Below are 12,373 nucleotides of genomic sequence, written 5' to 3' on the forward strand. Positions count from 1 at the left end.
AAAGAAGGCTGGGCAGGAGGGGTGAATGGCCTCATAGAAGTTCATGAAGGTCACCCCTGTGCTACGGGGAAGCATGTGGGCTCCTTGGCTGGGTGGTGGCTTCCTTGTGCACCACAGGTGTTACTGGAAGGAGCCTCTTCAAGGATGGCTTTCTCTCCTGCTGCAGGTGGCAGAGCGAGCGCTGTACTATTGGAACAATGAATATATCATGAGCCTGATCAGCGATAATGCAGCCAAAATCCTCCCAATCATGTTTCCAGCACTCTACAAGAACTCCAAGAGTCACTGGAACAAGTAGGTCTTCCCCCATGCTCTGACACTTGCTGGATTTTTTGACCCACTGGCAATCTTGAAGCACGCTGCTGCAGTGCAACAATGCGTGGTGCTTGGTGGCACCAGTTGCTGAGACGGGGGTTGGTGGTGGTATCAGGGTGTATCATGGAAAAGGGAGATTTCCTCAACCCTCGGAGTTTGTCTGTCAGCACCCCAGGAGCACCAAGACCCTCGTGCCCAACCAGTCTGCCAGTGTCCCATTAAGGGGACCCTTCACTGAACAGTCCTACTGGGTCAGTTCAACTGACTTATTCAGGGAAGTATGCCAACGGCATAAGAGACACCTCTCAGCAGGTCTTCGAGTTTATTTGATTATGTTCCCTGCTGCTGGTGACTGCCAGTGCCTGGGAAGGACTCACACTGACAGTTTGTGGAATAACACTCCTTATTTACAGAAAACTGTGACAGGTTAAGGTTCGAGGACTGCCAGTCATAGTATCTGACTGCAAAAATGTATTCAGAGCAATTCACAGAGAAGCTCTAATTCCCAGTAGAAGTATCCAATGTGTACGGAGTGTTTCTTACCCATGGGGGAAGAAGATGGGTTCAGCCTGTTCAGTGATCCCAGTAGTTAGGATGGAGTCTTCCCTAGCTTACCCCTATTCTCAGTTTACTTTTATGCTATGTCTTTATGTTTAGGTGGAGCTTGAGTGACTCTTAGTCATACATGCCTTTATTACTGATTGGTGTAACATTCTCTCAACTTTGCTCTCAGAGGTGCAGTCAATAAACTACAGAGTGCATGCCCTATGAGGGGTGGTCATACCCTGGGGTGGGTGACTTTGGAAAGGGGATGTGTGTTAATACAATTGTGTTACAACGAACCACATTTATCGGAGGAGGGTGATTTCGCCACAGTTCCTGGCTCAGCCACCAGGTTCCTCCTATCTCCCTTGGCTGACAGGCCCTGTGCAGTTTATCAGCTGCAAAGCTCCATCGAGTTCCCCTCCCTGCCACGACTTCAAGGGAACTTGGCCGTGGTGTTTCCACTCTGCTCCACCCTCCGTTCCATCCCACTCTGCAGGGGCTCTGGCTGCAGGCTGTGTGTGTGGGGAACCATCCTGGAGGAGGCTTTAAGCATGCCAGCAGCATTCCATCCAGGGACCAGCAGCTGCATTTTACCCTACAATTCCTGTACTGTTACTGTTTCTGTTTGGAGGTGAATGTAACTTCTCAGTGTCCTCTAGTTTTACCCCCAGCCATCTCTCCACAGCATGGAAAAGGGCCACAGCAGACCAGAGTGGCTTGCTTCTGCAAGGGTTGAGGCACTTGAAATTGCCAGCCTTGGGGCCATTGAGTCTACACAGAGTTTGATACCTGCCTGACAGTAATGTTGTCAGTCTCTCAGAAGTGTGCAGTAGATGTTCCATCTGACTTCTGGCTCCTTGTTAACTAATGTCCCACCCTTATGTTCTCCGTGACCAGAGAACTTGGCTAATGCAGTGCCCAACTCCTTGAGTACAGGAAAAACAGAGAAAGCAGAACTAACTGGGCAGCTGTCCATGTCAAATATTGTCCCCTGTGTCTGATTCCTAGATACTTCTTTGTTTTATGGTTCTCTTATCAACTTCCTTCCTTCTGACTTCTTCTCCATTTAATTCCTTACCTGGTTAATTCAAGTTTAATTAATTTAATTGAACACACTTCCTTTAATGAATTAGCTAAAAATTAATTCTAGGGAGACTGGACAAGTCCAGAGCTCAGAAAAGGACTTTATGTTCTTGTCTGAAACCCTTCACCAGTTCTGTGTCCTTACAGCAGCCAAGATTCATGATTCTGCTGTTTCTGTCTTTCCTGGTCTGCTGCCCAGTGGTATCACAGAAGAAGTCCTGAAAGTGTTTTCCTCTTATTTCTGCTTGTCTTTGTTTTGGCAATAGCCACATCTTCTCAGGGCAGGTTGAGTACCTCAGATTCTCCTCTTCCTTCCCATAGTTCATCTACTTGGTCAGACAGCCTGCTTAAGTCCAGCAGGGTTGCCTCTCTCTTCCATAGTCCATTTGTAGAGCTGGTAGAGACACAGAGCTTAGTCTGCTGAGTCTCATCTTTTGCCTGTGGGTCAGGTATTTCAGAGACAGCTTCAACACTTGTTTTTATTCCCCAGGAGATTCTTTGTCCCAAAGGGGGCTCACACGCAGTGCAACCTGTCCATAAATCACTGGCACAGAGTCGACTTGTCTTTTGTGATATTCTGTGTGCTGGTTTCCATCTCTTTGGGGCTGCTGCCTGTCTGTGTTTTGGGCAGCTCAGCAATAAAGCTCATGACCAAATACTGGCAGCTCAAAAAAGTCGTTGTGTATATGTGGTGTGAACAGTGGGAGGCACTAAAGCCCCCTTGAAAACAGCCCTGAACAGGCCCCTAGCATCCCCTAGCATCCTTCATTTTCCACTTCTATCTACAAGAAATGAACACATGAATGTGTAGTTTTGCACTCATTAATCTGACCACAGCAGACCTGTCCCAGGGTCTTCTCTTTCTTCTCCATCTGTTTCTCCCTGTTGTATAGTTCCTGCTCTGTTTGTTGAGGGGGTTTTGCCTTGGTAAGAGCTGGGATTGTGTGAGAATATTTTGTCACATCACCGTAGAATGAGTTGCTGCTGCTGTCACCTTTTGTCTGTGCTGCTGGTGCCAACTTAGGTCTAAAACCTGCCCACCGTGACTTGTCCTCCTTTCCTCATTTCTTTGCAGGACAATTCATGGGCTGATCTACAATGCACTGAAGCTCTTCATGGAGATGAACCAAAAGCTTTTTGATGACTGCACACAGCAATACAAGGCAGAGAAGCAGAAGTGAGTAAGAGGTTTTTGCCAAGTAACTCGAGCTCATCCTAAAGTCTCCTTGGGGTACAGTAACAGATGGTAGATGTCAATAGGCAGAAGGGAAATGGAAAGGTGGTAAGTAATTCTGTCAAAAAGTAGGCTTCCTTAGCCATAGCTATGAGTAGGGATGAGGTGTGCCCTGATAAAAACCCTTTCAGTCCTGCTGAAGCAGGTAGCCTAGAAAAGAGTGACTGAGTTTGCTGAGTCATGAGGAAACAGATTGCCATGTAGAGGATACTGAGTTTTGCTCTGTCTTGGAAATATTTACCAGTTCATAAATGTTGTAGTAATGTCAGTAGAATCCTATTGCTTTAGAAAGAGTGAAGAGTTTTGCAGTGGGCGTAATGCATCTTTCATGCCACAGGATGCTTTCAATTTTCCAGTGATAAAGATGGAATAATTCCTGCAATTTCAAAGAGCGAATGGTGGGGATAAAATCTGAGCTCAGCAAGTACCTGTGCCATGATGCTGTAAAGAGGAAAGAACTCCACTTTTTCTGCTGCCTTGTGCTGATTTTGGTGCTTCTATGGCTTGCCTTGGTGAGCTGAGTCAGTCCAGTAAGCTAGAAGGAAACTTCTTTTTTTTTTTTTTTGGTCTATTTTCTGCTGACTTAGTGACATAAAATAGTGCTTCTCATTCCTGGATGAGCCAGGGCTGCCGGGGAGAGCAGAGCTAATCCTTGCTGGGAGCGGGGAACTCTGGGGTACATTCTGTTGTTTTGTGGAGAAGAAGTAAATAACTTGATAATAAGTAATAAGTTGATATATGAATGAGAACAGATGGGTAACCTGCTTATGGAGAAATTAAGGTTTTTTTAGGATCTGAAATGGGAGCAAGCAAGATTTCTTTTTTTCCCATTCTAGGGCGTTTGTGAAGCCCACAAATATCTTCACATGTATTTTAAGTCACAGTGACAGCACATTTCCTACAAGATCTACCTAGTGTTTCCATCAGGAGCTTTCTCTCCCTGTTTAGCTGCTGACCTGCTGAAGGTGACTCTTCCCAGCACTGGTGTGTGACTGATGGAGAATTGTTCTGAAAAAGCTCAACAAAACAGCTCAGAGCTGTTCAATAAAAGGATGGGTAGTGCTGCAGTTTTCTGCTCTGTTCTGCCTCTGTGCCTAATTAGGCTTCAGAAAACCTTGTGCTGTGAACTAGAAAACAGCATGTATGGGAAGGATTGCAAACAAACTCAGCAAATAGGAAATGGGGCAAAGGAGAGAGCTTGTACTGTTAGGCTGCAGCCAGATGTTGAGAGGCTTGAGTATGGCTTAGCCTCATTTTTAATTAGTTAACAAGCCTACAAGTGACATGCCAGCTCAGGCCTGTCACTGCTGCACCCCCAGCTGTGCAGCCACAGCCAGGGTGGTCATGAGGGACAGACTCTGCAGGGACATGTGGCAAGGCTGTCTCTCTGCTGTTCAGTGCAAATGGACTGACTGCACCTTTCTCCCCAGACATCTTGAAACTGTTTGGTTTATCAGAATCGTTTAGAAAAGCAGTGAGAAAGTTGGGGCAGATAGTGTCTTGTCCTGAATGGGTTATTCATTTGGGGCATTTTGGGGTTGGTTTGTTGGAGGTTTTTTTGTGACCCAGTGTTTTCTGGTGGAGTAATCTGCTGCTTGAAACCTTGGCAGCTTCATTCTCATTCTTGGCCTACATGACTTTCAAGAGTGTGATGTGATTACAGAGTGTAAGAACTTCCTTAATATGGATAGATAGGGCACTGGAAAGACTAGTAGCTGGGATGAAAGTCATGTAGTTAAAATAATAGAAATAAAGCAGAGATTTTGGTGCAGATGTTCAAAATGTAGAAGAGAATAACAAGGGATGGTGAGTGCTCATCTCTGTTTGCAAGGAACATTCACTGTCCTGGGATTTATAAGTGGCCCTGCTGAATGGTCACTTCAGATGTGTGCCAAAATCTGTGCCAAGTTCAAGAGCTGTGCCTGGGGTGTTTGGGCAGCTCTTTGGTGTGTTATGGTTAGAGAGAGAAGGAACAGTGGGCAGCAGAATCCCAGCTCTATTGGACATGACAGTTTGTCCCTCTGCATCTGTGGGGCACCAGGAGAATGTGTGTTTGAAATCCAGACTGGTTTCATGGCTTTACCCCAGAAACCAGACACTCTGCTCTACTCCTGGCAGCACAAAGCCAGGGCAGAAGTACCTGTGCAGCCCACTGTTGCCAGCCTGTGCTCTGAGGTGAGCCAGGAGCATGTCTGCCTACCCTCTGCTAGTTGCAGTGTGTCCCCTCTTCTTGCTTTATCTCACCTGTAGATTTAGAATTAGATGGAATTAGGGGTCTCCAAATGACAGGGCAGCTCTTCCCCTCGCCTGCACTTCTCTGCTGTCTCTTGCTTTTGTCATCCTGTGAATGAAAGCTGCGCTTTCCCCAGCAGTTCACACTTGCTCTTGCTCTCTCTCTCTGCAGGGGAAGGTTCAGGATGAAGGAACGAGAAGAAATGTGGCAGAAAATAGAGGAGCTGGCTCGGCTGAACCCCCAGGTGAGTGACAACAGGACCTAGGATGAATGAGGCAAGAGTGTGCTGGGGGTCTTGACCTGCTTCCTCAGCCCACAAGAGCAGGCTTTAGCACTTAATCTCAGTCCTGCAGGCACTGCTGCAGCAGTGGTCTGTCTCTCCCAAAAAACAGTGTCCTGGGTCCTGGGAATGTTGGCAGTGTTTTATCATCCTGTCCCTCTGTAGAACTGACCTCTAAGTACTGCCTTCCAGAGAGCATGTACGTGTTTATGGACCATGCTCTCAACTGCAGCTGCACATGCAGCATGCTATGAATCAGAGGGCACAGGGGACGAGAGGATACTCCTTCCCTGCCTGTGTCCCTGCTGCTGCCTTTGTGGGGGCCAGAGAGGGCAGCTGGAAGAACTGTGCCATGCTGTGTTAGCGTGCTGGGGGAGAAGGCTTGGTGTTGGATGGAGTGCTGACTCTGGAGCTGTCTGTGTTGTCTGCAGTACCCCATGTATTATGCACCTCTACCCTTGCCTTCTGTGTGCTGTATGGAAACGGAGACCCCGACTGCAGAGGACATACAGCTACTGAAGAAAACGGTGGAGACTGAGGCTGTGCAGGTACGTAGGTGACTCAAGTCCTTCACAGTTGCTCCCAGTCCAGCCAGAACATCAGCATAGCCAGAAATGGCTCTTTCCAGATGTTCTGAAGGTAAATGCCACTACTCTCATCCCTGATCATTAAGAGATCAACCTGTAGTCTGAAGAGTGGAGTTTATCTAACCTTCTCACTCTGGTAAAAGTGCCAGTGTGACTTTCTTGTGTCCTTTTGTTCTGTGTGTGGCTCTCAGCCTGTTCTGGAGCATGCTGCAGTGCCACCCAGCATATCCTAGAGCAATTGGAGTCAGAGGCTGAAGGCATGAAGGGGTTTGCTACTGATTCCTGACTCCTTTGATTTGTTTGTAGATGCTGAAAGACATTAAGAAGGACAAAGTCTTGCTGCGCCGGAAATCTGAGCTTCCACAGGACGTCTACACTATAAAAGCCTTGGAGGCCCACAAGAGAGCAGAAGAGTTTCTCACCTCAAGCCAGGAGGCTCTCTGACGGGCTCAGGAGCTGGCCCAGGAAGCTCTGCCCCATCCCTTTCCTCCAGGGGTCATGGAAATGCACTCAGTTCTCATGTATAAGTAAGGAATGAACATGGTGAGCTGTGCCTGTCCTCCACTCCATCTGCATACCTCCAGGGTAGATCTGGTTTTATGTTATTAACTTGTATCTCACCACTGTCGTGTCCTCCTGCTTCTTCTCCGTCCTCCTGCTTTTCCACCTTGGCTGTGCAGGCATGAAGGGAGCCCGCCTCACCTCTGCTTGTATCAGTCCAGGCAGGACTCACTTCACTGTGAGCTGCCACCTGATTCTTACTCTGCCAGGAGTAAGAGACTGCCACGCGTGGCTCGGTGTGCTGCTCCAAACTCCAAGTGCCCATCTCCGCCACACCTGCCCCTGTGCTGCCTGTGCAGCTGATCCCTGACATGGTCAGAGGCCAGGCTGAGCTTGGGGCAGAAGCAGTTTGTGAAGGCTCTGCTGCCTCTCCACCCTGCCTTAGGGTGCAGCTCCACAGCTGAAGGGTCTTATGTACAGCGGAGGAAATGTTTACTTCCACCTTTCTTTTGCTACAAGCCCGTTGTTCTGTTCCCCTGTCACTGGAGTGGGGGTTCAGTGCTTTGCCACCCCCAGTAAAGCTGGGTGCAAGCACTACATACTATTGCAGTCCTCCCTTTAGAGCATCCTTAGAAGCTCTCTTGTGAGAAAGTGAATTCCTTCTGCTGTTTGTGTTGGTCCGTGCTGACTCATCTCCTTCCCGATGTCTCGGGTTAATTGTGGGCCCAGAATTAACTTCCCGCTTTGTAGCCGATGTCAGCCACTGACTTCTACTTTCTTCCTCTACCTGCTCAATTAAAATATTCCTGCAGCTCTCCCTTTGTCTCTGTATCCCATCCTTAGCTCTTCAGAGCCAGGGTTTCTAGGAAGCTTGTGCTGCTAGTCATTTCCACAAGCTAGTGGAAGCAATGGATACACCTTGTGGGGCGTGGCTGAGTGTTCAGTTGTCTCCTCATTATTATCAATGGCTAAGCACTACTGCTGAATTGCTCCTGTGGGTGCTCTGAGCACAGTCCACCTCTCCTGTGATGTTGGCATCCGCTGTGGCCCGAGGCCCTCGTTACTTATCACATGGTGCATCAGGGACTCGTGCTAACTTAGCATTTAGAGACACTTGCTGATAGCTTGTGCAGCACTTGGGTGCTACTGTGATCCAGCTTTCACCCCCGTTGTTTGTGGTGCAGATTTAGTGCCAGGCCAAGGTGCCACCACAGAGGCTGGTTTGTCATAGGGAAGGGAGTCCTTGCTTCCTACCTGCTGCACCTGCTTTCTTGGCACATAAGCTGAAGTGGGTTTGCACTAGTGCAGGGAGCTTATGGGGTTGGTGCTAGCCTGACATTGCTTTGCAGCAGCATGGGATGTTGTAGAAGGTTCTGCTGTATCTGCTTGTCCTCACCAGTAAACCATTCCCAGGTCAGAGGATCACCCCCTCTAATCTTTCTGCTGGTGTGCAGCACATCTTTCCTCCAACCCCAAAGAGGCTGTTTTGACCTGTGTATCCTGCATCCCTGCCCCATGTAGCTCTCTCCCAGCTCAGCCCTCACCAGGAATGCCACCATCTCTTGGGAGGAGCTGGCGAGCGCATGTGTGAGATCCCCCCAGTCACGCAGGACCCCACCTCCCCTCCGCCTCGCGCAACGGGCCAGTTCATCAGGAGACTTCAGAAACACCTCAGGGAGGTTATTGCTTATTTTGAACATTAGTCTGAGCTCATGATCAGCTGCCAATAAATTACCTCACACCTGGCACAGCATGTGGACATGCACCGGGTGGTGCCGAAGGCGCCAGAGCAGCGCAGCGGAAAGAGGGCTGCCAGGCTCAGGCTGGGCAGGAGGCTCCTTCCTGTTTCAGTACAGGCTCTCCAACCGGCTGCTTAGCATTGTGCTCTAAGCCAAGACCTCATTTTTAGATTGCTGCAGCATGGTGTGCCCTCACTTGAGCCTGCTTGCTGCTGAGCAGTGGCTGCCTTTCGCTGCTGTGGGCTGCTCTGCCTGCGGAGGGAACAGAATCTTGTGGTGTGCAGAGGCTGGCACTGTCCTGCAGATGATCCATCTCTGCTGGCAGCCCCTGACCCTGGCCAGAGGAATGGTGCTGGGGTTGTGCTGTGTGCAGGGGCAGGATTGTAACACATCATGATTACGTGCTGTACAGCTTTGATGTTCCCATAGCTTTTTGTGTCTTGTTTTGGGTCAGGGAACTTAGGCTTAGTACCTTCACATCATCCTTTGTTTGCTGCCTTTTCATTCCCGTGTCCTGGACACCTCAGAAGGGGACCATGTGAGACAGGGGGGAGTGTGCTCACCCTCTCACCACATGTACTGCTCAAAGGCAGACCTGTGTCTGCCACACTACAGCTGCCCCTTGCTCAGTACGTGGTTTTTAGCATTAGTGCTGCTCATTTCTGCCTACGCCTTTCCCCACGTCAGCCAAATGGACAGAACTGGAGCTGCCTCTTCCACTCCACCTGGCTTGCTCCTCCCGAGGGAAAAAGCAAAACTACTGCATTCACACCCTGGACACAAGTATTAAGCTGCTTACAGTTCATATGTACATATGGTGTACTTTATTTTCAGTAGAGCATTACATAGTATGAAAGTGTTGGATTTTGTACAGATGTCCCTGTATGTACAGAACTAAATAAAACCAATCTCTTGGAATGACACATCTTGCTCCACCTCTTGTATTCCAACACACAGGCCCTATCCTGACAGGAGGGGCCCTAGCCTGGAGAGTGACATCTCTGGTACTGTCAGCATGGGGACAAGTCCAGTGTTTGTCCTGAGGGAATCTGGGCAAAGCCAGCCAAGCCCCATCGCCCCACATGCATGGAAACTAATCTACCTTCTCAGAGGTAGAGGAAGCCAACACCGGGTCATCACATTGACTTACGCACCAGCCAGAACCAAGAAAAAGGAGGGGGAAGGAAAATCAGACAATGTCAGTGGGACAAACGGGAAGGTTGATACTGGCAAGTCCTGTCAGCACCTGGCTCGGAGGCAGTGGGTGCTTCCAGGGTGGAGGGAGGGCTGGGGTTTGCAGCCCCTGTGCCGCAGCTTAGCCCTCAATTCCACTGAGGCCGGGGGCCGCCGAGGCTCTGCCGGGCCTGCAGCGTGCGCTGCACCACGTCCTTCCACTGCTCCTCCGAGATCTGGCTGGCCCAGGCAGGGATGCCCAGGGTGGGCAGCTTCACGCTGGCCATCGTCCTCTTCACCAGCTCCACATGCTCTGGGAACAGAGAGGCCGTGAGACCGCGGCAGAGCCCCGGGAGGGTGCTGCCGGAGACGCGGTTACCTGCATCCATGGGGATGGAGCTGTGGCTGCTCTGAGCCGTGGCGCCTTCCGCTGCCTCCTCCTCATTCTCCTCCTCGCTGTCCACCGGCGGGGTCGGGCAGGTGCAGCCTCAGCATCTGCGGAGAAAGGCGGGCAGCGGGGGTCGGGGCCGCGGGCGCCCATAACCCCGGCCCGGCGGGAGGCGCTGGGCGGTACCTGCAGCCTCTCCTGCAGGCCGGGGCCCGCGTCGCCCAGGCCCTGCTCCGGTTCCTGGCTCAGCGGCTGATACAAGTACCCGCCGCCTTCCTCCTCTTCCTCCTCCTCCTCCTCCTCATCGCCGCTCCACCCCGCCGCGCCGTCAGGGCCCTCCGGCGGCGCGGGCTCCCGGGGACATACGCGCTCGGGGCCCATGCTCCGCACCACCGCCATGCACCGGGCGCGGCGCCGAGGAGGTGCCGCCGCCGCCGCCCGGAACCGCCGCGGCCGCCGCGGGGGCACTGTGGGTGTTGTAGTCCCGAAGCGGGACCCGGGCGCGGCTGGCGGTGCCGCCGGCGCGCGCCGCCGGTGCCATCGAGTGTCGCCATCGAGTGTCGCCATCTCGGTCTGGGCCGGTGCTGGAGCAGCGCGCCGGGGCCGGGCCCGAGCGGGGCGGGGAACTCAGGGAGCCGCCCCTGAGGAGGGGCCGGGGCCCGGCACCCGCGGAAGGGCCTGTCGGGGCCGCGCCGCTCCGGCGCGAGGGGCGCCCGCGGAGCCGGGCGGGGCCCGCGCCGCACTACAAGTCCCAGGGAGCGGCGGGAGCTCCTGTCGGAGCGGGGCTGTCGGAGCTCCTTGTACGGGTACAGGTACGGGGCTGGGGCCGCGGGGGAGGGGGGAGCCGGCCGGGCCATGCCGGGGCTGGGGAAGGGTGAGGCCGGGAGGCACCGCCGAGCCCCTCCGTGAGGGCCGGGGGCGCGGGGCCGCCGCCCTGCCCGGGTGCCCTCGGCCGGGCCCGCGGGTGGGGGCGCGGGGCGGCACAGAGGGCTTGGGCGAGGAGGGGCGGCCAACGGTGCTGGAGCGTGTCCAGAGTTGGGCAAAGGAGCTGCTGAAGGGTTCAGAGTGTAAGTCCTATGAGGAGCAGCTGAGAGAGCTGGGGGTGTTCAGCGTGGAGAAAGGAAAGCTCAGGGGAGACCTTATCGCTCTCTACAACTGCCTGGAAGGAGATTGTTGCCAGGTAGGGGTCAGTCTCTTCTCCCAGGTAACAACTGACAGACAGGTCAAGAGGAAATGGCTTCAAGCTGCACCAGGGAAGGCTTAGATTGGATATTAGGAAAAAATTCTTCACGAAGAGGGTAGTCAGGCATTGGAACAGGCTCCCAGGGAAATGGTAGAATCACCATGCCTGGAAGTGTTAAAAAAACCTGTAGATGTGGTGCTTTCAGGACACGGGTTGTTGGTGGGCCTGGCAGTGTTGGCTTAATGGCTGGACTCAGCGATATTGGTGGTCTTCTCCATCCTTAAAGGATTCTGTGACCCCACGCATCCCTATCCTCCCCTGACAGGTCTGTGTCAGGGAGGCTGCCCTCTTGATCCTTGCCCTGCCATGACCTCTGCTGCACCTTCTCTCTCCATCCTTGTGGGCTCGTGTGGTTTCAGACCATTTATTGTCCCACCCAGTCGTGGCCAGTGTGGGGCTGCATGCCTGGTCCTCCCCAGCCCCATGTGCCAGGCAGAGGGAAGGCTGGCACCTGTGAGCCTGCCCTGTGTGTGGCCAAGCCCAGCAGATCACTCTGCCTGGGGATCAGTGTCAGTGCAACAGAGAGGCAGAGGAAAAAACTGATGTAAAGCAAGAAATGCCCCACTGGCTGTCAGCTCGGCTTTCCTGAGCCTGCTTCCTCCCAGGGACTGCCCTTGGCGTGGCAGAAACAGCTTCACAGGCTGAGACAAATTCCTGGTGGGGAAGAGGGGGTCAAGCAGTATCTCTGAAGCTTGGGCACGCTCCGTAGAGAAGGTGGGGTTTGGGAGGCAAGGTGAAGAATAGAACCCAGCTCAGGAGGTGCAGAATGTCAGCTAGGCTTTAGGCAAAAGTAAGCCAGCAGTGGGCAAAATATCTGGTGGAAAATAAGGAGATGGCGAGGCTGGCTGCGGGGGGGGGCAGTGGGATAAATTTGTGCCTGAGTGGCGTGGTCTGTGATTCCCATGGCTAACAGGAGCTTCCAGAGCAGGCTCGGTTCACGAGCTCAAGGGCTGTTCTAGCACCGTCTAGTTTACCGGGGCTGGAATTGCATTGTGAGTGTCGGAGCTGTTGAATGTGCAAGCTTGCAGTTTCACACTGCCTTAGCACAAAT

At 52.4% G+C, this 12,373-nt stretch overlaps 3 protein-coding genes across 6 annotated transcripts in view; 2 read left to right on the forward strand and 1 right to left on the reverse strand.

Annotated features, from left to right (window-relative positions):
* The window catches only part of PPP2R5D (protein phosphatase 2 regulatory subunit B'delta), a 27,605-nt gene extending 18,164 nt beyond the window's left edge, over positions 1-9,441 (forward strand). For both annotated transcript variants that reach the window (XM_039568267.1, XM_039568269.1), the window contains exons 12-16: positions 167-294; positions 3,020-3,121; positions 5,583-5,655; positions 6,123-6,239; positions 6,585-9,441. In XM_039568267.1, coding sequence (XP_039424201.1) covers positions 167-294; positions 3,020-3,121; positions 5,583-5,655; positions 6,123-6,239; positions 6,585-6,722 — 558 coding nt within the window. In that variant the 3' untranslated portion in view covers positions 6,723-9,441. The remainder of the gene's footprint in view (positions 1-166; positions 295-3,019; positions 3,122-5,582; positions 5,656-6,122; positions 6,240-6,584) is intronic.
* On the reverse strand, positions 9,324-10,673 carry MEA1 (male-enhanced antigen 1). The gene is given in 4 exon segments (XM_039568278.1): positions 9,324-10,004; positions 10,071-10,161; positions 10,163-10,186; positions 10,266-10,673. Coding segments are annotated over 4 exon segments (660 nt in total). The 5' UTR covers positions 10,647-10,673; the 3' UTR covers positions 9,324-9,840.
* KLHDC3 (kelch domain containing 3) overlaps positions 10,598-12,373 on the forward strand; it is a 20,436-nt gene continuing 18,660 nt past the window's right edge. Inside the window, exon 1 of one of the 3 annotated variants that reach the window (XM_039568273.1) lies at positions 10,598-10,891. The gene's annotated coding sequence lies outside the window, so the exon portion shown is untranslated. Of the gene's footprint in view, positions 10,892-11,240; positions 11,260-12,373 lie in introns of those variants that run through there. The other 2 variants (XM_039568274.1, XM_019292791.3) reach the window with 2 other exon arrangements.

This window comes from Corvus cornix, chromosome 3 (assembly GCF_000738735.6).
Source record: "Corvus cornix cornix isolate S_Up_H32 chromosome 3, ASM73873v5, whole genome shotgun sequence".
Taxonomy (NCBI): Eukaryota; Metazoa; Chordata; class Aves; order Passeriformes; family Corvidae; genus Corvus; species Corvus cornix.